Source organism: Pongo abelii, chromosome 3, assembly GCF_028885655.2.
Source record: "Pongo abelii isolate AG06213 chromosome 3, NHGRI_mPonAbe1-v2.0_pri, whole genome shotgun sequence".
Taxonomy (NCBI): domain Eukaryota; kingdom Metazoa; phylum Chordata; class Mammalia; order Primates; family Hominidae; genus Pongo; species Pongo abelii.
The window spans coordinates 2,997,765-3,025,300 of NC_071988.2; the positions used below are offsets into that span (position 1 = coordinate 2,997,765).

Here is a 27,536-nt window from a genome sequence, read left to right on the forward strand (position 1 = left end):
CTCAGCGACTACAACTCCCAGCAGGCCACGCGCCGCGGCCCGCCGTGTACTCTTGGCGCAGGGCCTTCTGGGAGCGGTAGTGCCCCGGCCGCGGCGGCGAGGGGCGCTCCCTCTTCAGCTAAGCCGTTAGCGCCGAGCCCGCCCGGGTGCGGGTCGCCGGCCGCGGCGGCGGCGCCCCTGCCAGTGAGCCCCTGTCCGAAGTGGGCCACGGCATTGACTCGGGGCTGCCCGGGGGCAGGGCACTGAGGAGGGAGTTGCGCGCGCGAGGCGAGGGCGATGGGGCCAAGAAGAACCGGGGCGATAGCGCGGCAGCGGTGACAGCTGGGACCTGCCGCGGTCGGGCTGCCCCCTCCCCTCGCCCCGACCGCTCCCCTGCTGGTGAGGGCCGGCGGAGGCGGCGGCGGCGGCGCCCCTGGTGGCAGTGGTGGTGGGGGCGGCGGCGGAGCAGCCCCCCGGGATCGTGTCCGGAGCTCGAGGAGCGGGTGGCGCCCGGCGAGCTATGCGCGGGGGCGGCGGCGTCTCCTCCTGTTCCGTCTCCTCAGTCTCCTCCTCCTCAGTCTCATCGGTCTCGCAGAATCCGCCGGCGGCGGCGGCGCCAGGACATGGAGCTCGAGAACATCGTGGCCAACTCGCTGCTGCTGAAAGCGCGTCAAGGTGGGTGCGCGGCAGGCGCCCCCGACTCCCTCCCCCCAGAGAACCCCGAATCTTGGGGAACCCTGGCCCCCCTGAAGGAACCCGACATCTCCGGAGAACCCCGATTTCCCTGGAGAGCCCCGACACCTCCCATTGGGGGAACCCAGATCTGCACGGAGCCGGAGCCGGGGTCTGTGCAGTGTGGTCAGGCTGCCCGGGCCAGGTCCCCAGCCCCCATCTCCTGGCCCAGATGAGAGAAGTCTGCGCTTTGCTCTTCTTAGTCTTGCCCTGTGTCCTTGTCCTGTCCTCTCGGTGTGACCTCGGTGACAGTGTTGCTTCAGGATGGGGCAGGCAGTGTCCTGCTTGTGTTGGACAGCCTGTCCCACCAAAAAAGAACGGCGTCTTTATGGTCTTAAGGGGGACAAAGAATAGCAGCCTGGGAACTACTCTGGGCGAGAACCTTCCGCTAATGATTGTAGGGCAATGTTATTTTTAACATAGCTGCTTGGTTTTGAGGTTTGATCTGAGGCTCTATGGTGTGTCAAGTGTGCTTTAGCACGACGTGGTCACAGATGGACAGGTTGGCAAAAATTCAGCCTTTTATCATTATTAAAGTGAGGCAGAAATTTAAAAATAATAATAAGTACTGCATTCATTCACTCCAAGAAAAGAAAAAGCCAAGGCCGGAATGTGGCAAGGCAAGGGTTAAAAAGGAGAACAAGTTTTCTTTTGCTTAGCAAGCTCACTTCAAGGACAGTTATAAGATAACGCTGTTCTGTTTGAGAAGTCGAATCCAAAGGAATAGGCCCCAGACACCCCCGTTCCAGAGCAGGGGTGAAGAAAAAAAAAAAGAGGACAAATGTCTGTGTTTAGCCAGTTCTTGGTTTTTTCTTTCGACGCAGCTACAAGGCCACCAGCTATGCAAGGCCACAAGTTATGCCAAGTCATCAGTTATGCTATAGATTATGTGACCTGACATTATAGGATTAACTGCCTTTGTTTTGCTTCTGTAAGTTTGCTTATAAAAATCTTGCTCAGTCTTTGTTCAAGGCTCAGCTTTTTGGATGTGAATCCACTGAGCTGCTGCATACCTTAAAATAAATATCCTCCTGTTTTCACCCATTCTGGTCTCTCTAGTCCTCTGCATCCCGCCACAAAAGCATCAGTTGGTCCAGCCCTTCAGCGGGAGACCCCCACAATCCTCTGTGCAATCCTTTGTCTCAGACCTCATGTCTCCCTTGCTTGCCTCTCAAGAGAGCTGGCGACAGAGCCTCGGACCTCAAGTCCCCGTGCCAGCCACGGTAGTTCTTCACACCCCATCACTCTTACGGAATTGCTGATTTCCTCTATTTCCTGGCGTGATGGAGCAGCTCTGCTTGGACTTTGTGCTCCAGGACAGGGTAAATGCCGACTGAAGATGCCACACCAGCCGGCGATGCATATTTAAAGGACAGCCTGGAGCCGAAGGTGGCGGCCACGCTTGTAGTCCCAGCTACTCTGGAAGCTGAGGTGGAAGGCTCACTTGGGCCCAGGAGAGTCCAGCCTGGGCAAAACACATCTCTTTAAAAAAGTCTAAAACAAAGACTTCATCTTCTCAGTATTTTTGTGCACCAACTCACACTATTTTGAATAGAAGAACTGAGAATGGGTGGGAAGAGAATGGGATCTTTTTCCCTTAAGACGATCAGGGAGTCCCAGAACAGCATGCATTCTCAGCAGCCATTTTCAGTGGAGCATTTGATTGTGCCTCTTATCCCCCACTGTGAACTCCAAATTGGTCATGGAACAGAATCATCCTTAGTGGAAGTCAGATTGAAGCTAAACCAGTTTTCTTTTTACACTACCTTCCTATCTGCATGTGATTTACAAAACGGAATTGTACCAAGCCGCCTTCCTTATAATGCTGCAGAGATTAGATAATGAGGTAAATATAAGTGCTCTATAAATGCTAAATAACATAAAACCAGATTCTGTCACAAAACCTAAGACCACAGTGATAGTTTGAAAAATGAAAGTTGATAGACTGGATTAAGAAAATGTGGCACATATACACCATGGAATACTATGCAGCCATAAAAAATGATGAGTTCATGTCCTTTGTAGGGACATGGATGAAATTGGAAATCATCATTCTCGGTAAACTATCGCAAGGACAAAAAACCAAACACCGCATGTTCTCACTCATAGATGGGAATTGAACAATGAGAACACATGGACACAGGAAGGGGAACACCACACTCGGGACTGTTGTGGGGTGGGGGAAGGGGGGAGGGATAGCATTAGGAGATATACCTAATGCTAAATGACGAGTTAATGGGTGCAGCACACCAGCATGGCATGTATACATATGTAACTAACCTGCACATTGTGCACATGTACCCTAAAACTTAAAGTATAATAATAATTAAAAAAAGAGAAATGAAAGTTTTGGCCGGGCGTGGTGGCTCACACCTGTAATCCCAGCACTCTGGGAGGCTGAGGCGGGCGCATCACAAGGTCAGGAGATTGAGACCATTCTGGCTAACATGGTGAAACCCCATCTCTACTAAAAATACAAAAATTAGCCGGGCGTGATGGCTGGCGCCTGTAGTCCCAGCTACACGGGAGGCTGAGGCAGGAGAATGGCGTGAACCCTGGAGGCAGAGCTTGCAGTGAGCCAAGATCGTGCCACTGCACTCCAGCCTGGATGACAGAGCGAGACTCCATCTCGGAAAAAAAAAAAAAAAAAAGTTTTAATTTTTTCCCTGAAATATCTCATATTAACTCCATGGTAGTGTGATTATGAGGCCTGTCCCCATTGAGTGAGAGTATTTGCTCCTGGGGTCAGAAAGAGTCATTATGTATAGCTTGATTAATGGTTAGAGAAGTTGAATATATAGTATTAGAAATACATGGATACATGCTGAGTATTGGTTATATTTTAGGGCTTTTTCCCAAGTTGATGACTGCGTTTGTTACTTTAAAGTATCTCCCAGGAAGTACCAGGAGGTGTCTTCTTGGACACATAACTTCATGTGTCCAAACAACTTCAGCTCCTTGTTTAGCTTCACTGGCTCATATACTAGAAAATTAACCTTTGAAATGAATGAATGTAGCGCAAGAGTTATATTCTGGTCCTGAGAAGTGCAATGTTGATTTAATATTATTAGTGAGTCCGGTCATTTCCTGGATTTATTTCAAATAGAATCAGTCAGTCTCAATCCCCCCCTCCCTCTCTGGTCCCTGCTATGGTCTGAATGTTTGTGTTCCCCCAAAATTCTTATGTTGAAATCTTCACTACGAAGGGGATGGAATTAGGAGGTGGGGCGTTTGGGAGGTGATTGGATCATGAGAGTGGAACCCTCGTGAATGGTATTAGTGCCTTTATAAAAGAAACTAGAGAGACACCCCTCACTCCTTCTACCATGTGAAGGACACAGAAGAAGGTGCCAGCTATAAATCAGAAAGTGGGCCCTCACCAGACACCAAATCTGTTTTGATCTTGGACTTCTTAGCTTCCAGAACTGTGAGAAATACATTTCTGCAATTTATAAGCTACTCAGTTTATAGTATTTTGTTAGAGCAGCTTGAACAGACTAAGATGGTCTAAACAGAAGATTGTTAGAACCTTTTCCTTTCAGGAATGTTGGCAGATGATGCTGCACTGAAAGCGTTTGTGTGTCACTTTGCCAGGGACACGAAGGAAGTGTGAAATGATCATATTGGTTTGGTCTTATTTTGTTTCATTTTGTTTTGAGACAGGCTCACTCTGTCGCCCAGGCTGGAGTGCAGTGGTGCGATCTCAGCTCACTGCAACCTCTGCCTCCTGGGTTCAAGTGATTCTCCTGCCTCAGCCTCCCAAGTAGCTGGGACTACAGGCACTCGCCACCATTCCTGGCTAATTTTTTGTATTTTTAGTAGAGACAAGGTTTTGCCATGTTGGCCAGGCTGGTCTTGAACTCCTGACCTCAAGTAATTCACCCACCTCAGCCTCCCAAAATGCTGGGATTACAGGTGTGAGCCACTGCACCCGGCCCGTGTTGGATTTTTGTTGGTGTTTTATTTTTTTTCCTTGATATAATTCATAGGTTCATAGATCATATTGTTAATAAATATAAAAACAAAATTTTTTGAGACATTGTTTCGCTCTTGTTGCCCAGGCTGGAGTGCGATGGTGCAATCGTGATCTCGACTCACCGCAACCTCTGCCTCCCAGGTTCAAGAAATTGTCCTGCCTCAGTCTCCCGAGTAGCTGGGATTACAGGCATGCACCATTATGCCCGGCTAATTTTGTATTTTTAGTAGAGGTGGGGTTTCTCCATGTTGGTCAGGCTGGTCTTGAACTCCCGATCACAGGTGATCCACCTGCCTCGGCCTCCCAAAGTACTGGGATTACAGGCGTGAGCCACTGTGCCCGACCTGTTTTTTTTTTTTTTTTTTAATTTAGGATTTTTTTCCCTGTATAATACTATTTGTTAAGCACCTTATAACTTTTATTTTTTAAATAACCTTAGATTATTTCACATCATACTTCTGAGGAGACTTTAACACCATCTTATCTCTTGGAGAAATTGAAAACAAATGCAGAGAGGAATACGTAAGACATGCATTTAATGTGGGTTTTGGTCTTATATATTGCAATTGTTCTGATTTCAGGCTGCGGTGTTATTTAGCAGTTTCTTTAATACCTGCAGCATGGTTAATATACCTGTTATTATTAATGCTGTCTCTTGCTGAGGCTTCCTCCCTAGAACTTTTGCTAACTTAAGCAAATAGGAAATTTATGGAGAAGATATTGGGTAGCTCAAAGAATCAAAGTAAGAACCTAATAATCAGGCTGGAAAGAACAGGAGCTGGGACTCACTCATTCATTCATTCATTCATTCATTTGGCAGATGTGTACTCAGAATGTTCCAGGTGCTGTTCCTATAGCAATAAACAACATGTTTAGAAATTCCTGCCATTCTGGAGACCACATTCTTATAGGGGAGGCAGTCTTGAGACACATAAATAAGATACGTGGCATAGTAGCAAGCGGTGAGTGCCAAGGGAAACTCTACAGCAGAGATGGGGGTTGGAAGCGCCCAGGTGGCATTGGTAGTTGCAGTTTCGGATAGTTTTAGACAGGGGGCTGCTGATTGATAATCAGGTCTCAACTGTCACTCCTGTGACAGCAGGTATCTTTTTATTTTATTTGTCTGATTTTGCCTCATGAATTTCATGATTCTTATCCTGGGAGAATTTCGTGATTCTTATCCTGGGAGAGAGCACCAATTGGCTGGCTTGGCTCTGGCTCCCTTCCTGCATCCGTGGCTAAGGGGGAACCAGGCAGCTGGACTGACAGTCCCACCAACACACACACCGTCGGGGAGAAGTAAGGGAGGGGCTGCAGAAGAAACCAACAAAGGGCCATTGCAAGGGCCTGTTTACATGACATAGTAAGCAGGCATAGGCCATATGCGCTAGGGCCAGAGGGGTAGCTAGGAGAAAGGAGAGGAAAGAGGAGATCAGAGAGATGCTGAAGGTAGAAGACACTGGATAGAGGAGCGATTGCAGAGAATCCTCAAAGTTGCCTTTGAAATTCCCTAGCTGAGGAAGTTAAAAGACTGCTGTTTCTAGTCTTGAACTCCTGACCTCAAATGATCCACCCGCCTTGCCCTCCCAAAGTGTTGGGATTCCAGGTGTGAGCCACTGTGCCTGGCCAAATTTTCTTTTCTTTTCTTTCTTTTTTTTTTTAGACGGAGTTTCGCTCTTGTTGCCCAGGCTGGAGTGCAATGGTACAATCTCGGCTCACCGCAACCTCTGCCTCCTGGGTTCAAGCGATTCTCCTGCCTCAGCCTCCCAAGTAGCTGGGATTACAGGCATGCACCACCACGCACAGCTAATTTTGTATTTTTAGTAGAGATGGGGTTTCTCCATGTTGGTCAGGCTGGTCTCGAACTCCCAACCTCAGGTGATCCACCCGCCTTGGCCTCCCAAAGTGCTGGGATTTACAGGCGTGAGCCACAATGCCAAGCCTTTTTTCTTTTTTAAAGACAGGGTCTCACTCTGTTGCCCAGACTGGAGTGCAGGTGGGGAAATCATAGCTACTGAAGCCTCAAAGCCTTGAACTCCGGGGGCAAGCAATCCTCCTGTCTCAGACTCCCAAGTGGCTGGGACCACAGGCATGCACTGCCATGCACAGATAATTTTGTGTTTTTTTGTAGAGATGGGGTCTCAATGTGTTGCCCAGGCTAGTCTGGAACCCCTGGACTCAAGTGATCCTACCCTCCCACTTCAGCCTCCCAAAGTGCTGGGATTACACGGTGAACCACTACACCCGGACTTTTAGAATTTTCAACAGCATGTAAGATCAAGTTTTCTAGAAAGAGTTATAAACATAGTATTTCTTATCTGTCAGATATTTGAAGTAATCTGTGTAGTAGTCAGCCAAATTATTTCTCTGCCAACAAAAGGTTACCCCATTCTCCCAAAACAATAATGTCTACCATCTGTTACCATCATTATGGTACAGCTAATTTGGGATGCTGTCAATCAGCCAGGTTATTAGCAACCAGGTCAGTTTGGTTTTCTTATATTTTCTACTGTGTTTATCTAGATTATAATGGCTTTAAATCAGGATTTTTATTTCTTGGTCAGTGAAGCAAATATTGGGTTTAGTGGCTTTATGCTACTTTAGGACCAAAAATATCTATACCACTGATACTATAAAAGAATATTCTTGGCCAGGCACGGTGGCTCATGCCTGTAATCCCAGCACTTTGGGAGGCCAAGGCGGGCGGATCACGAGGTCCAGGTATTGAGACCATCCTGGCCAACATGGTGAAACCCCGTCTCTACTAAAAATACAAAAATTAGCCAGGCATGGTGGCACGCACCTGTAGTCCGAGCTACTCGGGAGGCTGAGGCGGGAGAATCACTTGAACCTGGAAGGTGGAGGTTGCAGTGAGCCGAGATCGTGCCACTGCACTCCAACCTGGCGACCCGGTGAGACTCCATCTCAAAAAAAAAAAAAAAAAAAAAGAATGTTGTTGAGCTTTATATTTTGACCCAAATTAGGCAATGGTTACCTTAAAGAAAAATGATACAGCAAAAATCATTTTGACTTTATTAAAGCTCCTGAAAAAACTCTAGAATTAGGGCTTTCTTAAGTTACTTTTTAGCAGAAACATTTACGGTGTTTTGTACATATGTGCAAAATCGCTTATTAACATTTGTGTCATGGTCATAAAGACTAATTTGGTAACAGTATTCAGTCTCCAGTAAATATGTGGTTAATTGATATGCAAATTACTTCCAAAATGCAAATTAATAGTCTCATCTTACATTTTTGTGCTTTGCTACCTTTACCTCAAACAAAATAATCTGTAGGATTCTTCATGCTTGTTTCAGCACCTTTTGCCCAGCTTTGCTTGCTTCATTGGCCAGAGGACTGTCAGCACCTCATGAAGTCCTTTAAATGCTTCTCTGAGGTCATTTGCATAATGTTGTGGCCTATAGTAAGTTCTCAATAAATAGCTGCTGGATGAATGAATGAACAAGGACGAGGAAATGAGCACGCTAGGTATGCCTGTATCTGAAGCAGAAGTGGCCCAAAAATGCAAGGAAAAGAAACTTGGCAGGAATAGCAGGAAGAAGAAAGGGTGGAGGATAGTATTGTGTGAGTTTGCTAGGGCTGTGTAACAAAGTGATAGAAACCTGATGTCTCCCGCAACAGACATTTATTGTCTCACAGTCTTGGAGGCCGGAGTGCAAGATCAAGTTGTGAGCGGAGCTGGTTCCTTCTGTGGGTTGTGAGGAAGAATCTGTCGCAGGCCTCTCTCCCAGCCTCTGCTGGCTCGCTGGCAGTCTCTGTCCCCTGGCTTGGAGGAGCATCATTCTGATCGGTCTTCATCTTCACATGACGTGCCCTCTGTGGGCGTGTCTGTGTCTAATTTTCCATTTTTATAAGGATACCAATCATGTTGGATTAGGGCCCACCCTAATGACCTAATTTTAACTTAATTGTCTCTATAAAGACCCTATCTCCAAATAAGATCACTGTTTGAGGGTTAGGGGCTAACTGGGGAATAGAACTCTAACATATGTTTTTTAGGGTGGGACGAATTCAACCTGTAACAGTTACCTCTGAAACAGATGAAGGCAGCCCATAGAGGGGATCCTTGGGCCTTCAAACACTGTGGCCCCACTTTACTGCCTGCTTTTGGGGACCTCAAAAACTTAGAGGAATCCTCTGACAGTTTTCAACCCAGTATGCTGCCCAGACTTTAGTGTCTGTTTATGGTCCTCCATTGAAATGCCTGTGGCCCTGCCAACCACCGTTGACCTCGCCATGGCCCCATGACTCATCATGCTCTGCCTGGTTCTTCACGCTCTGGCCTCCTTGTCTTTACGTAGTATTGACAGCATAGCTGGCCCACCTTTGAGTATGACCGGGCCCGGGCCAAACAGCGGGGGCGTGGAACCAGACTGCTGTACTGTGCCAGTGGAGACTTTTGGAACTGAGGACAGCTGAATGAGGGGTGGAGTGGTGCTAGGGTTCACCAGCACATGTGCCCCAAACCTGCGGGGAGGGCCCCTTTCTTCTCTCTCTCTCTTTAGCCTGTGACACTCTGTCCCTTAGACCAAGCCAGGGGACCTTTTGTAGCTGCAGTGTGCATTGTGTGCTCCATGCCCCACCAGGTCTAGTCATATGTGGCGGGGGCGGAGGGGGAGTCCCGTGTTCAGAGGTGCACAGTGTGTGCACTGCTGTGTGTGTTATTTACTCTTAAAAAAAAATTTTTTTTTGACACAAGGTCTCACTCTGTTACCCAGGCTGGAGTGCAGCGGCACGCTCTCGGTTCTCTGCAGTCTCCACCTCCCAGGCTCAAGCAATTCTCCTGCCTCAGCCTCCCGAGTAGCTAAGACTACAGGTGCACACCGCCATCCCCAGCTAATGTTTGTATTTTTTGTAGAGATGGGGTTTCATCATGTTGCCCAGGCTGGTCTTAAACTCCTGAACCCAAGTGGTCTGCCCACCTCGGCCTCACAAAGTGCTGGGATTACAGGCGTGAGCCACCGCACCTGGCCTTGTTATTTACTCTTCAAACAAGTGTGGGGTTAGTTAGATGCTGGCTGCCGAGTTCTCACCTCCACCACTTCACCAAAGCCACCCTTGCCACATCTCAGGGATCAGTTCTTGGTCCTTGTCTCGCTGCCCCTGTGGGCTGCACTGATGTGGCGCGTCATGTTTTCTTCCGTGAGCATGTTCTTCTGTATCATCACCCTTCCTGTTCCACTGCTTGCCTCAGATGGCTTGGCTGGTCCCCCGTTATCTTCTAGATCTTTTAATACCAAATGCCTCCTGTCTTTGTCCAGGGTCTTCTCGCCTTCTCTATCCACACTCGCTCCCTTGTGATCTTGTAGTACTATGGCTTGAAACAAGCTCCTGTCTCCAGTTCACGCCTGCAGGCTGGGCCTCTCCACTCAACTTGCAGCTCACTGTGCTCCTGCCTACCTGGCATCGCTGTATGGAAGCCTCATTGGCATGAGAAAGAACCTGCACCAGACTCCAAATACTCAACCCCAGCACCCCGATGTTTCCATCTGCACCTCAGTTAATGCTCATGTAGCTGCACTTGACTTACTCACACCCCCAAACTCAGTCCTTGGACAGAGTGTTCAGCCCTCAACTCAAAACACAGCAGAATCCGACCTTTTCTCACCTCCTCCACTGCTATCACTTGGCTCAAACTGTCAGCATCTCACCTGGAACACCATGGCCAGCTTCTGCCTTTTCCCCCCGACAGCCCGTTCTCATCACAGTGGCCAGAGTGGTCCTATTAAAATTTAAGCCGGATTGTGTCGGCCCCTCCTCTGAACTCTCTTCATGGCTTCCCAGACAACTCAGAGTGAAAGCCGAGGTCCCTGCAGTGGCCTTAAGACCGCCGCCCCAACCTCGTCCGCCCTCTCACACTCTGCCGCTACACGGTTTCCTCTGTCTCTTGAGAACTTTTTCTTACAGGGCTTGTTCTCTCACCTGAGGAATTTCCTGACCACTACCCCTTCCCTCATTCACTCTTTTTTTTCTTGGAGACAGGGTCTTGCTATGTTGCCCAGGCTGGCCTCAAACTCCTGGGCTCAAGCGAGCCCACCTAAGCCTCCCCAATAGCTGGGATTATAGATACACACCACCACACCTGGCTCTCATTTACTCTTTATTTTTCTTCCTTTATTTTTCTCTATAGCACTTCTTATTATCTCATATACTGTATATTTTACTTGTACTTTGTTCATCAGGCTTTCTCCCTAAAATTAAGCTTTATAAGAGGAGGAAGTTTTATTTGCTTTGTTCACTGCTGTATTTTTCATGCCTAGAACAGTTCCTGGCACACGTTAGATGCTCAGTAAATATTTGTTGAATGAATGAATGTATGAATAGCAGTTAAGATCATTGGCTTTGGAGCCAGCCAGACCTGGGCTTTATATCTCAGTGCCCTCTTTATACCATCTCGACGACGGTGCCAGTTACTTCAGTTTCACTCAAAAACGGTTTATTGTGTGCCAGGCACTAAGCTTGGCTCTAGGGATACAGGGATGAATAAAAACAGATGAATCTCTCCTTCTGAGAAGCTGACAGTCATGGAGGCAAGTACTTAGCTCAGGTAATGTGGAGGATCAGACAGGAGGGCTTTATGGTCCAACCCTGGAAGTGGGTACACCCGTTTTTGGTTGTTTTTTATTCCGATAGTTTTGGGGAAACAGGTGGTGTTTTGTTTGCATGGAAGAGTTCTCTAATGGTGATTTCTGAGATTTTGGTGCACCTGTCACCCAAGCAGTACACCCGTTTTGTACATTGCTCCGTCACATGGCCACTTTTAACTGCAAAGGGGGCAGAGCTACAGAAGTACTAGCTGGGCAGCCACTTCCTGGGGACAACTGCATAATGGGAGTATGTCTTGAGTCAGCATAGGACAGCTGGCTCTCTGTGCCATGTCTGCCCTCTAGCCACCAAATATCCATGCACAGCCTTCTTCCCTTACAGGTATCCTAATCTCCCTTCAAAGACCAGAATGAGGCCGGGCACGGTGGCTCACGCCTGTAATCTCAGCACTTTGGGAGGCCGAGGCGGATGGATCATGAGGGCAGGAGATAGAGACCATCCTGGCTAACATGGTGAAACCCCGTCTCTACTAAAAATACAAAAATTAGCTGGGCGTGGTTGCGCGCACCTGTAGTCCCAGCTACTTGGGAGGCTGAGGCAGGAGAATCACTTGAACCTGGGAGGTGGAGGTTGCAGTGAGCTGAGATCACGCCACTGCACTCCAGCCTGGTGACAGAGCAAGACTCTGTCTCAAAAAAAGACCAGAAAGACCTCTGCTCTGTTTCCTCCATGAGGGCCAGACGTGGCTCCTCAGGATTCCGCAGCCTACATAAAGAACCAAATGATCTTCCCTCCTCATGCCTAATATACCATGGGGGAGCAGAGGCAGGGTGACTATTGTAGAAATTCCCTTTTAGAAAAGGAGGAGCAGGGTGCCCTCAGTAGACACTGGCCCATCAGCAAAAGGGCCCTTTGTGGGTGGGGAATATTCCTTGATTTTAGCGCCCAGTTCTGCCCTCACCTGTGTTCACTGTGTCCCATGGCTCCACCCCCAAGACATTTTCCTCCTTGAGCCAGCTAAGATGGACAGACAGATGAAACCTCCGCAGGTTTCTTGAGCAGTGCAGAGCTTTGCAGACCCACTTCTACTGATTTAAGTTTGTGGGCTTGAAGGTTGTTTTAAGGCTCAAGCAGTTCAAGGCTGTCTTCATCCTGGATCCAAGTTCTTCAGCACCATACTTCTCTCAGAAACATTTTTGATCTTGTTAAGCTAAATTTATAAGTGGCCATTGGTTTGTACTGAGCTCCTGTACTAGGCCCAACAAATCAAACCAAAATGGAGTCAGTCATGCTAAAGTTCCATGTCACCATGCTGAAAGTTGTTTGACCTTCCAAGAAATCAGGAGATAGAGATATATAGTAGCCAAATTCCCAAACAGGCTAGTTTTAGCCAGCAGGATAAGGAGGTCCCCTCTGCTTCAACCTTTGCAAGGGGCAAGGTGCAAGGGAAGTGACCATGATAGGACTAGTCTGCTTTTTGTTCTTTGTGTCTGCTTGCTTTAGCCCTTGTCTGCCTATAAACCAAACTCCTCTGTTTAGCTCATTGAAACACTCAGTTTTCTTTCTCTCTCTCTCTTTCCTTCTCTCTCTTACCCTCCCTCCCTCCTTCCCTTCCTTGTTTTTTTTTCCTCTCTTTCCCAGGCTCTTGTCTGTTGCTCAGGCTGGAATGCAGTGGCGCAGTCATGGTTCACTGCAGCCTTGACCTCTTCGGCTCCAGTGATCCTCCCACCTCAGCCTCCTGAGTAGCTGGGACTACAGGTGCACACCACCATGCCTGACTAATTGCTTTTTGTAGAGATGGGGTCTCACTGTGTTGCCTAGGCCGGATTCTGTTTTTTAGAAGGAGGTGTTGCCCAATTCTAGCATTGCAAATAAAAGCCAACTAGATTCCAACTTGAAATTTGATGTAATTTTGTCCTTTGATGATATGTTTGCTTCCAGCCAGTTCCATGTGCCAGTAGTTGAACCCACCCTTCTTTCCTAGATGCATTCTCAAGCTTGAATTTTCTTTCTTTCTTTTTTTTTTTTTTTGATACAGAGTTTTACTCTTGTTGCGCAGGCTGGAGTGCAATGGCACGATCTCAGCTCACCACAACCTCTGCTTCCAGGTTCAAGTGATTCTCCCACCTCAGCCTCCCGAGTAGCTGGGATTGCAGGTGCGTGCCACCACGTCCAGCTAATTTTGTATTTTTAGTAGAGATGGGGTTCCTCCATGTTGGTCAGGCTGGTCTTGAACTGCCGACCTCAGGTGATCTGTCTGCCCTGGCCTCCCAAAGTGCTGGGATGACGGGCGTGAGCCACCACACCCGGCCGAATTTTCTTTCTTTCAAGTCTCTACTCCCCAGTTTAATTGGGGGCAGTCTTGAGGCAGCGGTATGGGCGGGAAAACCACACCCCTGATCTGCTTGTTGCACAGAGCTGAGTTTTTATGTGCTTTTGTCTTTCAAAGCCTTTTCCAGTCTTATTTTCTACTGCTTCGGGGGCCAGGAACAGGCGGCCTTTCATACTCTCTAAAGGCCCAACTTTCTGGTCTGTTTGCACTTTTTTTTTATTGCTGCTTACAAAGCCAGCAATTCGTGCTTGAGCTCCCTTCCCCAGCAAAATACCTTCCTCGGTATGACGAGTAACAGCGCATACTACTGCTGTTCGACCTGTTTGTTAGAGCGTGGGGCCCTCTAAGCACTTGGTCTGTGTGTTCTGCCTCGAGTTATCATCACAGACAACACTGAACTAAATGTGTTGCTGCTACTGAATAACGCAGAGCTCCGGCTGCTACGCCTACTGCTAGACCATCTGTTTACCCAAGGTTTTTTATCAGGTTAACATTTCCTTCAAGATACTAACATGTGTATTAGTTTAATACTTGCTGCTGTAACAGAGAAACCTTAAAATCTCTGTTGTTTGTGGAACAGTGAGAATAGAATTTATTTTTCATTTCCGTAAAAGCCATGTTGAGGGTCGTCAGGGAGGGAGTGGGTGAGTGGACTATGCTTTGTGCAGTCATTCAGGATTCCAGGCTGGCGGAAGTTCTGAGTCATCAGCACGTGGCTCCCAAGATCCTCCTGTGGATCTCGGTCCATCTACCAAACAAAGAAGTGAGAGAGGACGGAAAACCGCATGGCAGGTTCTTCCAGGCCAGGCGTGGAAGTGGCATAAACACTTCTGTCCACATTCTGTTGTCCAGATCACAGTCAGATGGCCCCCCACCCCACAGGGGACTGGGAAATGTCCGTCATTGGGCTGCCACTTCCCAGCAGCAGCAGCTCTGTCGTGAGTATTAGGAGTTCATTATATATTCTGATTACTAATCCCTTATCAGATATATAATGTGCAAATGTTTTCCCCCGTTCCATGAGCTTATGAAGTTCACTTTGCCTATTTTTTCTTTTGTAACATGAGCCTTTGGTGTCCTGACTATATCTCTTTTGACAATAAAATATTTTCCTTCTTTTTTACAGCTAAAATTGAGAATAAACTAGGTTTTATAGAAATTCCTAAAAGTCAGTTGCTGTATTAATCTATCCTAAAGATCCATATTGAGTGGGAAGAAAAAGGGAAAAAAAAATTCATCTTCAAAATTACCTTATGTAGAAGGTTCTTGGTTATCTCATAGACTGTAGCTTCACACATTAAGCTAATTGATAATATGCTAAGTTTTTAAGAATCTTTTAAAAACTTGGTCTGATAGGACTCTATAATTGAGCTAATCGATTCTATTGTTAATAGATAAAAAAAGATATTAGAGAAAAATATCTCCAGATTTAATGAATGTATTAGGGAGTAAGCAAAGAGGATTATAATTTGGGATGCACAGCCATGGCAAACCACAGGTGCACCCTAAAAGGGGAAAGGAAGAGGAAGCTTTTATTTGGCAGACAGGGAGAGGCTCACATAAGCGGCTTGGAAACAGAGTTCACTGGTTCCAGAGGCTCAAAATCGCAGTTGGCATCAGTTCTATGGTAGAGATGCCACTATGGGGCAGGTGTTCTTTCAAGAGCATCTTATCTCAATTGCTGCCGTCCTAAAAGAGTCCAGGCCAGGCAAGGTGGCTCATGCTTGTAATCCCAGTCGTTTGGGAGGCTGAGGCAGGAGGGTTGCTTGGGCCCAGGGGTCTGAGACTAGCTTGGGCAACATGGCAAGATCTCTTCTCTACAGAAGCTTTAAAAAAAAATAGCCATGTATGGTCAGGCACAGTGGCTCATGCCTGTAATCCCAGCACTTTGGGAGGCCAAGGTGGGCGGATCACCTGAGGTCAGGAGTTCGAGACCAGCCTGGCCAACATGCTGAAACCCTATCTGTTACTGAAAATACACAAATTAGGCCGGGCACGGTGGCTCACGCCTGTAATCCCAGCACTTTGGGAGGCTGAGGTGGGCATATCACGAGGTCAAGAGATCAAGACCATCCTGGCTAACACGGTAAAACACCGTCTCTACTAAAAATACAAAAAAATTAGCCTGGCGTGGTGGCAGGCGCCTATAGTCCCATATACTTGGGAGGCTGAGGCAGGAGAATGGCGTGAACCCAGGAGGTGGAACTTGCAGTGAGCCGAGATTGCTCCATTGCACTCCAGCCTGGGCAACAGAATGAGACTCCGTCTCAAAAAAATAAAATAAAAAATACGCAAATTAGCTGGGTGTATTTTATACATTTTTATATATATGTATTTATAATCCCAGCTACTCTGGAGGCTAAGGCAGGAGAATCGCTTGAACCCAGGAGGTGGAGGTTGCAATGAACTGAGATGGTGCCACTGCACTCCAGCATGAGTGACAGAGGGAGACTCTGTCTCCAAAAAAAAAAAAAAAAAAAAAAAAAAAAAAAGTGGCCAGGCGCAGTGGCTCACACCTGTAATCCCAGCCTTTTGGGGCGGCCGAGGCAGGTGGATCACCTGAGGTCGGGAGTTCGAGACCAGTCTGACCAACGTGGAGAAACCCTGTCTCTACTAAAAATACAAAATTAGCTGGGCGTGGTGGCACATGCCTGTAATCCCAGCTACTCGGGAGGCTGAGCCAGGAGAATCGCTTGAACCCAGTAGGCGGAGGTTCCGAAGAGCCAAGATCGCACCATTGCACTCCAGCCTGGGCAACAAGAGTGAAACTCTGTCCCCCCGACCCCCCAAAAAAAATATCCATGTGTAGTGGTGCATGCTTGTGGTCCCAGTTGCTGAGGAGGCTGAGGTAGCTGGATCTCTTGAGTCCAGGAAGTCAAGGCTGCAGTGAGCCTTGCATTCTGCATTCTAGCCTGGGTGACAGAGCAAGACCCTATCTCAAAAAAGAAGAAAAATGGTCTAGTGGTAAACCTGGTCTCAGAAATACCTGCATATGTGCCAAATGTAGGTTGTGGAAAGCATGAGATGCATGAAGAATGTGAAAGAATTTCTAGTGGGGTTATTTTAGACACTCCTCCTGATGATTCTTATCTCAGACATGTAAGCAAGAGCCCTTCTTTTGCCTTCCCAGCTCCAAGTTTGTTTGGGTCTGACAAGAGTGCTTTCATCCTGTTATGACCAACTGCCTCACCCTCCACAGGGTACCCAGAGCCTGGACAGTGCCTGGCACACAGGACATGGACAACGGATGTCTTCTGAATAAATAATTTGTTAGCCAGAATTCACAGTATGGAAAGATGACTGGGGCTGGCATGGCCACCCAGCCTCCCTGTAGCCTTCACTGCCTGGAGCTGGCTGGGAGTGGCAGCAGCCAGGATGAAGAGGAAAGCCTAGCACCTTGACTCGTTTCCCTCATCATCCAAGATGGGAACCTGGGAACCAGTCTTCAGTGGGAATCTTCTGTTGATGTAGGAAACATACCGTAAAGGGGAAGGGAAGGAACACTGAACCCCACTCATGGGCCTGGTACCTTTCTACACAAGTTATCCTATTAATCTCCACAACAAACTTACTAGATGCTGAGATCTCAATGTGCAAATACCCCAGAACAGCACCAAGGTGAAGCACAGGGACTCATTGGAAGCCTTGTCTTCCCTGGGCCCATCTGTGAGGAGCAGAACAGCTCACCTCTTCCCTGACGTGCTAGTCCTGGGTGATGCATCCAGCCTACCTCTTGTTGCCACCCTACCCCACTGTCAGTGCCACGTACCCGTGAACACAAACCCACCGGGGCTGAGCGGCTGTACCACTGTCACAGGATCCTTAGGGTGTTGCTTCACCAGCTGGAGACTTCTGTGGCCAGTGGTGGCTTTACCTGAGTTTTGCTTGGGCCCACTGGGCTCCTTCTACCCACTTGGCCTGGCAGACTGTGCTTGTCTTTCACTACTGGTCCAGATCCCATGCCTGCCAAGGGCAAGCCAGGTGCAGAGCGGCAAGGGTTGCATGAGCAAATGAGTGCAGGGTCTGGCCATTGGGCACAGCCAGGCATGCCAGCTGTGGCAGGGCGGGCAGCTCCAGGCACAGGTGCTGGCTACCTGCTGTGGCTATGGCTAGACCATGTGTACTGCAAGCAGCTGCCACTGTGGGCACCAGGGAACGCTGTGGCGCCCAGAAGCTTGGAGACTTCAGGAACCACAGAGCTTCAAAGAGGGTGTCACAGCCTTGGCTGGGGGAGGTCCTAAGTCTGGGCTCCCTAAAGGGCCACAGCTCTTATCTCCTCTCTTCTCTCCTTCTCATCACCCACAATGTGGTGAGTTGGGGGGTGTGCTTCAGCCTGTTTGTGTTACAGCTCTTTCAGTCCCGCCATTCAATGGGTCCCAAGTTCTTGTCCCATGTCCAGGAAGAATGAGGTACACAGACAACTGGAGGGTGAGCAAGGAGAAGAGGTGCTTTATTGAGTGACAGTACAGCTCTCAGGAGACCCAAAATGGATAGCTCCTTTTGCAGGCAGATCATCCCGTCGTCTGTGCAGCCCTCAGAGGAGAGGAGACCTGAAGTGGGTAGCTCCTATCTGCAGGCAGGTCATCCTGATGAGTGTACAGCCCTCAGTGGAAAGGAGACCCACAGTGGGTAGCACCTCTCTGTAGGCAGGTTGTCCTGTTTTCTGCCCAAGTCTGGCTGAGTCTGGGGTTTTTATGAGCTTCAGAGGGGAGGAAGTGCATGCTGATTGGTCCGTGGGCAGGCCCAGAAAAACCACCATAAGTTCTCACTCCAGTCTGCAGAACTGGCAGCCCAGCCCCCAGTCTTCAGTCTATCCCTGGCTTGAAGGTGAGGTTTCACTGGGGACCCTGCCTCTTTCTACCCAGGAGCCTGTCTGCCTCCTCCCGTTGTTCATGGTGCCCTGGCTGTTTGTGTGCCCTGGCCTGCACTGAGCTGAACTCAGCCACGCCTTGGCCTCCCTGCCATGCTCATTGGTGTCCAAAGTCTGGAGGGGGCTGAGGTGGCAGGTGACTGGTGTGTCAGCACCACCCCTATCGTGCACACACCTGGCTGGGTTGTGACAGTGCCTGGGCTCAGCCACAACTTTGATCCAAAATCGGAGCAGGTGCCAGGAGCAGTGAGAGGCCAGTCAATGGGAACAGGCACTTCCGAGCCTGCAGGGACAGGGTGGCTTCCTGGGCTCCTGAGAGCACAGGGATGCTCAGGTCAGCAGCTGTGGCTGGGTGACTGCAGCTGCTCCCAGTAGTGTGGGGCTCCTGCCCCACCAACCTGGAAGGGGGTGGGGCTTCCACCTGTTCATGCCTTCCACTGGCACTGGCCACTGCTGCCAGCACCACCTCATCCAGGCCCTGCGTGCCTCGCTGCTTGGATCCTGGGAAGGTGGAAGTACTGGTTCTAAGCCTACAGACAGTGTCAGGCTTAGGAAAGGAAGGACATAGCAGCCAGGCTGCCATGTTTCTTGCTAGTTACTTGAGTAGTGTAAAGTTGGGAGAGGCCAGGGACCAAGAGAAAGCAGAGATAGTGAAATGTGAATAAGACCAAGGGGGACTTGTTCTCTGCTCAGTGATTCAGCAGCTTGGGCACAGAAGCACCAATGAAGATGTAAGCCATGTCTCAGGGCACTTGTAGATCATGCTTGTTTTCCACTTGTGGAATCTAAAGGGTGAAATACTGTATCAGGCAAGTGACAGCTCAGCTCTGTACTCCTTTAAGAGGTCAGATAAAAATGGCATATCCCAAAGAATAGTTCTTATTTCAACTGAAGGGAGAACCAGCAATAACCCTGAAAAAAATAACCCATAACCAAAGATGATAGCCTTTTTTCAGTGCCTACTGCTTCTCTGGAATGAGTTTCTGTGTTCTCTGTGAAGGGACAGGAGGAACAGGTCCCCCTTTCCCCACCCTTCAGTGACATGGGACATGGCTGTCATTGACACAGCACTTAGCATATTCTCTGGCATTGGCAGGTGGTGGTTACATGTTTATTAAGTAAACAAATCTTAACAAAAAGAAAAAATGTGGACTGGATTTGAGGGGGAAGATTATGAGTCTAAGGTGATCATGTTGAACACCAGGTGCTCTGGACATCTTGTGGTGTGGGACATGAGTCCAGAGCTCATGATCTCAGTTGCAATATTGAGTAGGGGGAGTAGAAGAGCAAAACTAAGGCTGAGGAAGAAGCTCTTGCATCTTTGATGGTTATCTTTTTTGCAGATATCAAGTCTGTATCTCTAGCCGAGCCTCTTCTGAGCTCATCCCAGTCTACCCATCTTCCAAATGTCTGTCTCTTACAGTTTTCCACATTCACCATATTTAAGACAGAGCTCATCGTCTACCAAGGAAATGTGGCTTTTGCCCTGGTTTCCTAATTCTTCTAAATGGTCCTGGAGTCTTAGTCACCCAGCCTAAGCCATTGTGTTCTCCTGGACAAAATTTAGTAAAATTTTAGCTGCCCAGAAGGCTTGAGATTGAAGATGCTCATTTCTCTGAGTTGAATTAAAGAAAAAATGGTGCTTGTTTAAAAGATCTTTCTGAATTATTATAGTGTAGCCTTTTCCATCATTCTGGTTTCACCAGGGGGTGCTCTTCTCTCAGCACTTGCCAAGACTCTGCCACTCACATCCTTCAGGCCTCTGCCTAAATGTGACCCTTGTAGGGAGGTCTTCTCTGATCCTACCTTAGTCAAAACAGCACCTTCCACCTTTACCCTGCTTGATTTTGTTTCATATTTATCACTATATGATTAGCTATTTTTTTCTTATCTCTTATCATTATCTGATTTGTGCATCTCTCTCCCTGTATTAGTCCATTTTCACACTGCTCTGAAGATACTACCTGAGACTGGGTAATTTATAAACAAAGGAGGTTTAATTGACTCACAGTTCTGCATGGCTAGAGGGGCCTCAGGAAACTTACAATCATGGCGGAAAGTGAAGGGGAAGCAAGGCACGTCTTACATGGTGGTAGGAGACAGAGAGGGAGAGAGAGAGCACAGGGGAAACTGCCACTTTTAAAACCATCAGATCTTGTGAGAACTCCCTCATTATCACGGGAACTGCATGGGGAATCCGTCCCCATGATCCAATCATGGGACTCCCACCCGGTCCCTCCCTCGACATGTGGGTATTATAATTTGAGATGAGATTTGGGTGGGGACACAGAGCCAAACCATATCACTCCCTCACTTAGAATGCAAGGGAGGGACTTGGTCTTTTTTACCATCATATGCCTAGTGCTTTGAAGGTTTTTGGTACATAGTAGATGCTCAATAAATATTTCTTTGATGAATACTTATAAGCAGCCCTGAACAATATGTCATGTTAGATCTTGTTTACAGATTTGGAAACTGAGGCTCATCATGGCTTCTAAATGGCAGAGCTAGTGACAGATTGTATCACCTGGGAATTTTATACTTCATCAAGTGGCTTTCCAGATAAGACAAATTATTATAAGCGTGTATTTTTACTCATGATAGGTACCCAAACCACTTGAACAGAAATGATAAAATATATTAGTGGAAGTAGTTGTTATAATTGGATATTTCTGACTGTTAAAAGAAATTGCCTTTTTTCTCCCAAATTCAGGAGGATATGGCAAAAAAAGTGGTCGTAGTAAAAAATGGAGGGAGATACTGACACTGCCTCCTGTCAGCCAGTGCAGTGAGCTTAGACATTCCATTGGTGAGTAAATAGTGCCTACTAATGCTTGGATGGTACATCTGGCATGATACCATTCGTTAGATGTTATTCTTTCTTGAGTTCCATATTTGTTTCAAAAATTTTATGATAAATTCTCCTTACATCTTCATGATTCCTCTCAGGAAAAAAAATCCTTTAGATTTTCTGATCTGCAGTTATAAAGTTGGCTGTTGACTTTTTCATTAAAAATATATTTTTTTTATAGAGGTGGGGAATCACCATGTTGCCCAGGCTGGTCTTAAACTCCTGAGCTCAAGCAGTCTACTCACCTCGGCCTCCCGAAGTGCTGGGGTTACAGGTGTGAGCCACCATGCCCGGTCCCCATTAGAAACATTTTTTGCAAGTAATATATATACTCATTGTTCTATACATTACTGAAGAAAAAGTAAAAATTCCTCTCCCCATGACCGAGCCAATTATTGTCTCTAGAAGAAACACTGTTAAGTATTGTTTAATAGCCTTCCAGACAGTTTTCTATGCACATTTTAAAAAATTATTGAGCCAGGCCGGGTGCGGTGTCTCACGCCTGTAATCCCAGCACTATGAGAGGCCGAGGTGGGCGGATCACAAGGTCAGGAGATCGAGACCACGGTGAAACCCCGTCTCTACTAAAAATACAAAAAAAAATTAGCTGGGCGCAGTGGCAGGTGCCTGTAGTCCCAGCTACTCGGGAGGCTGAGGCAGGAGAATGGCGTGAACCCGGGAGGCGGAGCTTGCAGTGAGCGGAAATCACACCACTGCACTCCAGCCTGGGGAACAGAGCGAGACTCCATCTCAAAAAAAAAAAAAAAATTATTGAGCCAGGCATGGTGTCACATACCTGTAGGCGCAGCTACTTGAGAGGCTGAGGCAAGGAGGATCCCTTGAGCCCAAGAGGTTGAGTCCAGCCTGGGCAACATAGTGAGACCTGTCTTGAGAAAAAAAATAAATGAGGGAAAGAAAGAAAAAAGAAAAGAAAAATTTCTAATGATCTTCAGGAAAGGATTAGTCAAATAACAACATGGTATATCAGTGTAACAGAATACTCTGCAACTGTAAAGAATGAGAGTTAGCTACAGGTCCTAACATGAGCTTAAGGAGTCAGATACAGAAGGCTGGGCGTGGTGGCTCACGCCTGTAATCCCAGCACTTTGGAGGACTGAGGTGGGCGGATCACGAGATCAGGAGATCGAGACTATCCTGGCTAACACGGTGAAACTCCATCTCTTCTAAAAATACAAAAAGATTAGCCGGGCGAAGTGGCGGGTGCCTGTAGTACCAGCTACTTGGGAGGCTGACTCAGGAGAATGGTGTGAACCCAGGGAGCTTGCAGTGAGCCAAGATCCCACCACTGCACTCCAGTCTGGGTGACAGAACAAGACTCCATCTCAAAAAAAAAAAAAAAAAAAAAAAAGAAGTCAGATATAGAATTATGTCTATAAAGCAATCATAACTGTATTTTTTAACAATAGAGTTTTCAGTTCAAAGGGTACATGCATTTAAAATTTTGATATTGCTAAATCACTCCCCCAAAAAGATTGTATCAATTTCCCTTTCTATCAACAGTATGTAACAAACTTTCTTTGTCATGCCTTTGCTAATACTGGTTGTTATCAGTATTTTTAAAATTTGCTAAACTGTGATTTGAAAAATGGTTTCTTTTCTCGATTATGGATGGGGTAGAACATTTCCATTATTTTTTTTCAATGTTTCCTTTTTCTTTTCTAATTCATTTATAAAAGTTCTTTATATATAAAAGGTGTTATCCTTTTTTTTTTTTTGAGACAGAGTCTTGCTCTGTCACCAGGCTGGAGTGCAGTGGCGTGATCTCAGCTCACTGCAAGCTTTGCCTCCCAGGTTCAAGTGATTCCCTGCCTCAGCCTCCCGAGTAGCTGGGACTACAGGTGCCCACCACCACACCCGGCTAATTTTTGTATTTTTAGTAGAGACGGGGTTTCACCATGTTGGCCAGGATGGTCTCGATTTCTTGCCCTTGTGATCTGCCCACCTCGGCCTCCCAAAGTGCTGGGATTACAGGCCTGAGCCACCGTGCCTGGCCCTCAGTGTCTTTTTTTCATACAGAAGTTTTAGTATTTTTATAGAGACAAATATATCAGTCTTTTCCTGGTTAGCTTCTGAGCTTTGTGTTATCTGTAGGAAGGACACATTTATTCCAAGATTATTTTTACAAACCAATCCATCTTTCCTTTAGTACTATTGTAGTTCCTTTTAAAGAAAGATGATGAAGTATTTTACTTATCAAAATTAGTTTCAGGTGGTATAAAGGAGCTAGTATTTCCCTCATTGTTGTAACTCCCCCATTGTTTTAACTCCACTGAGTTTTTTAAATAACTGCTTCTTGAAGATATAATTCATATGCCATACAACTTATCCATTTAAAGTATATAGTTCAATAGTTTTTAATATATTGATTTGTGAAACCATCACCACAGTCAATTTGACAGCATTTTCAGCACCCCAAAAAGAAACACCACACCCATTGGTAGCCACTCCTCACTCCGTCCTGCCCGCTACCTCCAGAGCTAGACAACTACAAATCCACTTTCTGTCTATGTCTTTGCCTGTTCCGGACATTTCGTATAAATGGGAATCATACACTATGTGGTCTTTTGTGACTGGCTTTTTTTACGTAGCATAATGTTGTCAAAGTACTTCATCCTTTTTTTTGTTGGTGGATAATATTCCATTATATGGATATATCACATTTTATTTAGCCATTCATCAGTTAATAGACATTTGAGTTGTTTTCTACTTTTGCCTATTATGAATAATGCTGCTATGAATATTCATGTACTAGGCTTTTAAAAAATCATGATAAAATATACATAACAAAAATTACTGTTTTTAAGTGTACAGTTCAGTGGCATTGAGTTGGATATTGCATGGACATACCACATTTTGCTTATCTGTTCATCCGTTGATGGACATTGGGTTGTTCCAAGTTTTTGGCTGTGTGAATAGTGTTGCTGGGAACATTGGTGTGCAAATACCTGTTTGAGTCCCTGCTTTCACTTGTTTAGTGTGTGTATTCAGAAGCAGAATTGTTGGCCGGGCGCGGTGGCTCACGGCTGTAATCCCAGCATTTTGGGAGGCTGAGGCGGGTGGATCACTTGAGGTCAGGAGTTTGAGACTAGCCTGGCCAACCTGGTGAAACCTGTTTCTACTAAAAATACAAAAATTGGGCCAGGCACCATGGCTCATGCCTGTAATCTCAGCACTTTGGCAAGCCAAGGCAGGTGGATCATCTGAGGTCAGGAGTTCAAAACCAGCCTGGACAACATAGTGAAACCACATCTCTACTAAAAATACAAAAATTACTTGGGCGTGGAGGCATGTGCCTGTAATCCAAGGTACTCGGGAGGCTGAGGCATGAGAATTGCTTGAACCCGGGAGGTGGAGGTTGCAGTGAGCTGAGATTATGCCACTGCACTCCAGCCTGGATGACAGAGTGAGACTCTGTCTCAAAAAAAAAAAAAAAAGAAGTAGAATCATATGGTAATTCTGTGTTTAACTTTTTGAGGAACATCAGACTCTTCCAAACCACTGCCCTGTGTTACATTCCCACTAGCACTGTGTTCAGTTGCTTCACATCTTTCCCAACGCTTTTTATTTTCCTCTTTATTTTTCATTTTATCTAATCCTAGTGGGTATGAAGTATCTTATTGTGTTTTGATTTGCATTTCTCTAATGAATAATGATGTTGAGCATATTTTCATGTGCTTATGGGTCATTTGTAAACTTTTAGAGAAATGTCTGTTCAAATCTTTAATCCATTTTAAAAATTGGATTGTCTTTTTGTTGTTGAGGTATAAGATTTCTTTATATGTTCTAGATATTATATGCTTAACAGATAAGCAGGAGAATCGCCTGAACCTGGGAGGCAGAGGTTGCATTGAGCCGAGATTGTACCACTGCACTCCAGCCTGGGCAACAGAGGAGGGAGACTGTCTCAAAAACAAAAAAACAAAACAAAAAAAAACAACAACAAAAGATGAAAATAATACTGCAAATACTGTTTTTGACTTTTATCGTATCAAGTGAAAACTAAGGCTTAGAACAGCATGTGGTGGATTGTAATGATTATATTTGTTTGCTTCTTATCCCTTTTCTTCACCCAGAAAATGATTACAGCAGTCTTTGTGACAAGCAACCGATAGGAAGACTTCTCTTCAGGCAGTTCTGTGATACCAAACCCACTCTAAAGAGGCACATTGAATTCTTGGATGCAGTGGTGAGCAGTTTATCTCCATATTGAGCAACCACCCAATCTTATGCTTTTGAAAATGTGAAAACTTGGCCGGGTGCGGTAGCTTGCACCTGTAATCCGAGCATTTTGGCAGGCCGAGGCAGGCGGATCATGAGGTCAGGAGATCGAGACCATCCTGACCAACACAGTGAAACCCGTCTCTACTAAAATACAAAAAGTTAGCCGGGCATGGTGGCACGTGCCTGTAGTCCCAGCTACTTGGGAGGCTGAGGCAGGGGGATCACTTGAACCAGGAGGCGGAGGTTGCAGTGAGCCAAGATCGCACCACTGTCTTCCAGCCTGGGCAACAGAGTGAAACTCCATCTCAAAAAAAAAAAAAGAAAAAAAGGAAATGTAAAAACTAGACCTGGGCAATGATGTAGGAGTGGAGGGACTGGTTGTCTTGGTGTCATATTATCTTATTAGGACAGAAATTCCTTTAGTCTGAAGTGGTATTTTGTGTAGAATTACATCTCAAGTGTTGGAGAATCACATGTAGTCATTGAATGACTTTGAAACTTGAGGCTTTAATTGTATGAAGATGACAGACTAATTAAGATGATAATGCTTTTTTTATTTTTTATTTTTTTGAAATGGAGTCTCTCTCTGTCGCCCAGGCTGGACTGCAGTGGCGTGATCTTGGCTCACTGCAACCTCCGCCTCCTGGGTTCAAGCAATTCTTCTGCCTCAGCCTTGTGATCCACCTGCCTTGGCCTCCCTAAGTGCTGGGATTACAGGCGTAAGCCACTGCGCCTGGCTCTAAGACGATAAGGCTTGTTCGGCTACCTGAAAAGTGTCCTTTCTGCACTCAACTGGCCAATGCTTTTAACTTAAAAACGCTTTAACCCAGAAGCATATGGAAAGGATAAAGTTTGTGTAAGAAGAGTGATCACTTTGGATGGAATTTACTATGCTCAAGAAGGTTTCCAACATTCTCATGTATCCTGTTTGAGATTTACTGTGATTTCCTTATAGGTAAAGAAACTTTATGTTTCTCAATCTTTGTGGGTACCATTGGCAAGCCTAGACTTTCAAAACTATGAAATTCAGAAGCAAGTGACCAATAGAAAATTGGTGGAATTTAGCAGAAAATCTCTCTCACTTTTGTACCAAGGTTATGACCCTTCCTCTCTCTGCTTTGGCCTGTCTTAATTGTATCGGCAAATATGTATTGAGTGCTTATTATATGCAGACATATATGTCTTATATCATTGAGTTTGGATTTGATTTTCCTCTAACACAGCTTTTTAAAAACTTTAAAATGTATGTATATTTATTTATGATATATTCTTTTCAGAAAAACATTTGCGGCTGTTTTGTTGTTTGCTTCCTTCCCTCAGATCTCTCCCAGTCCTTTCTTTTCTGGCACTATTGCTAGAATAAGGTGATTCTTCTTCTTCTTCTTCTTCTTTTTTTTTTTTTTTTGAGACAGAGTTTTGCTCTTATAGCCCAGGCTGGAGTGCAATGGCGTGATCGCAGCTCACTGCAACCTCCGCCTCCCAGGTTCAAGCGATTCTCCTGCCTCAGCCTCCTGAGTAGCTGGGACTACAGGCATATGCCACCACACCCAACTAATTTTTGTATTTTTAGTAGAGACGGGGTTTCCCCATGTTGGCTAGGCTGGTCTCAAACTCCTGACCTCGGGTGATCTGCCCACCTCGGCCTCCCAAAGTGCTAGGATTACAGGCATGAGCCACTGCGCCTGGCCAGTTCTTTTTGAAGACTGAGTTCCAATGTGCTGGGGCATGCTTTCTCAGTTCGGGGGATGGAACCCTGGGTATAAGTTTTCATGTAGTGGGTAATGTTTGCCAAGCTGCTATATTTTAAGAATTTAGGGACCTACTGTTCTTCCTTATGTTAAAATAGCTAAACTGCATTGTTGAAACTCTATTTTAGGTTTCGGTCTTCTGATATTGTCATGATACCTGTAGTTATGAGGTGACAGCTATGTGACTGCAGTTACAGGTTATTTTTGTTTTTTCAATGGCAGTTGTGTAGGTTCAGAAA

At 46.3% G+C, this 27,536-nt stretch overlaps 1 protein-coding gene across 27 annotated transcripts in view; it reads left to right on the forward strand.

Moving 5' to 3' along the window:
• Positions 1-37: 37 nt before the first annotated feature.
• The window catches only part of GRK4 (G protein-coupled receptor kinase 4), an 80,154-nt gene continuing 52,655 nt past the window's right edge, over positions 38-27,536 (forward strand). For 12 of the 27 annotated variants that reach the window (XM_063723278.1, XM_063723279.1, XM_054554940.2 and 9 more), the window contains exons 1-3: positions 14,227-14,524; positions 21,170-21,265; positions 25,402-25,514. In XM_063723278.1, coding sequence (XP_063579348.1) covers positions 14,242-14,524; positions 21,170-21,265; positions 25,402-25,514 — 492 coding nt within the window. In that variant the 5' untranslated portion in view covers positions 14,227-14,241. Of the gene's footprint in view, positions 655-2,094; positions 2,558-14,226; positions 14,525-21,169; positions 21,266-25,401; positions 25,515-26,485; positions 26,505-27,536 lie in introns of those variants that run through there. The other 15 variants (XM_063723283.1, XM_063723286.1, XM_054554960.2 and 12 more) reach the window with 13 other exon arrangements.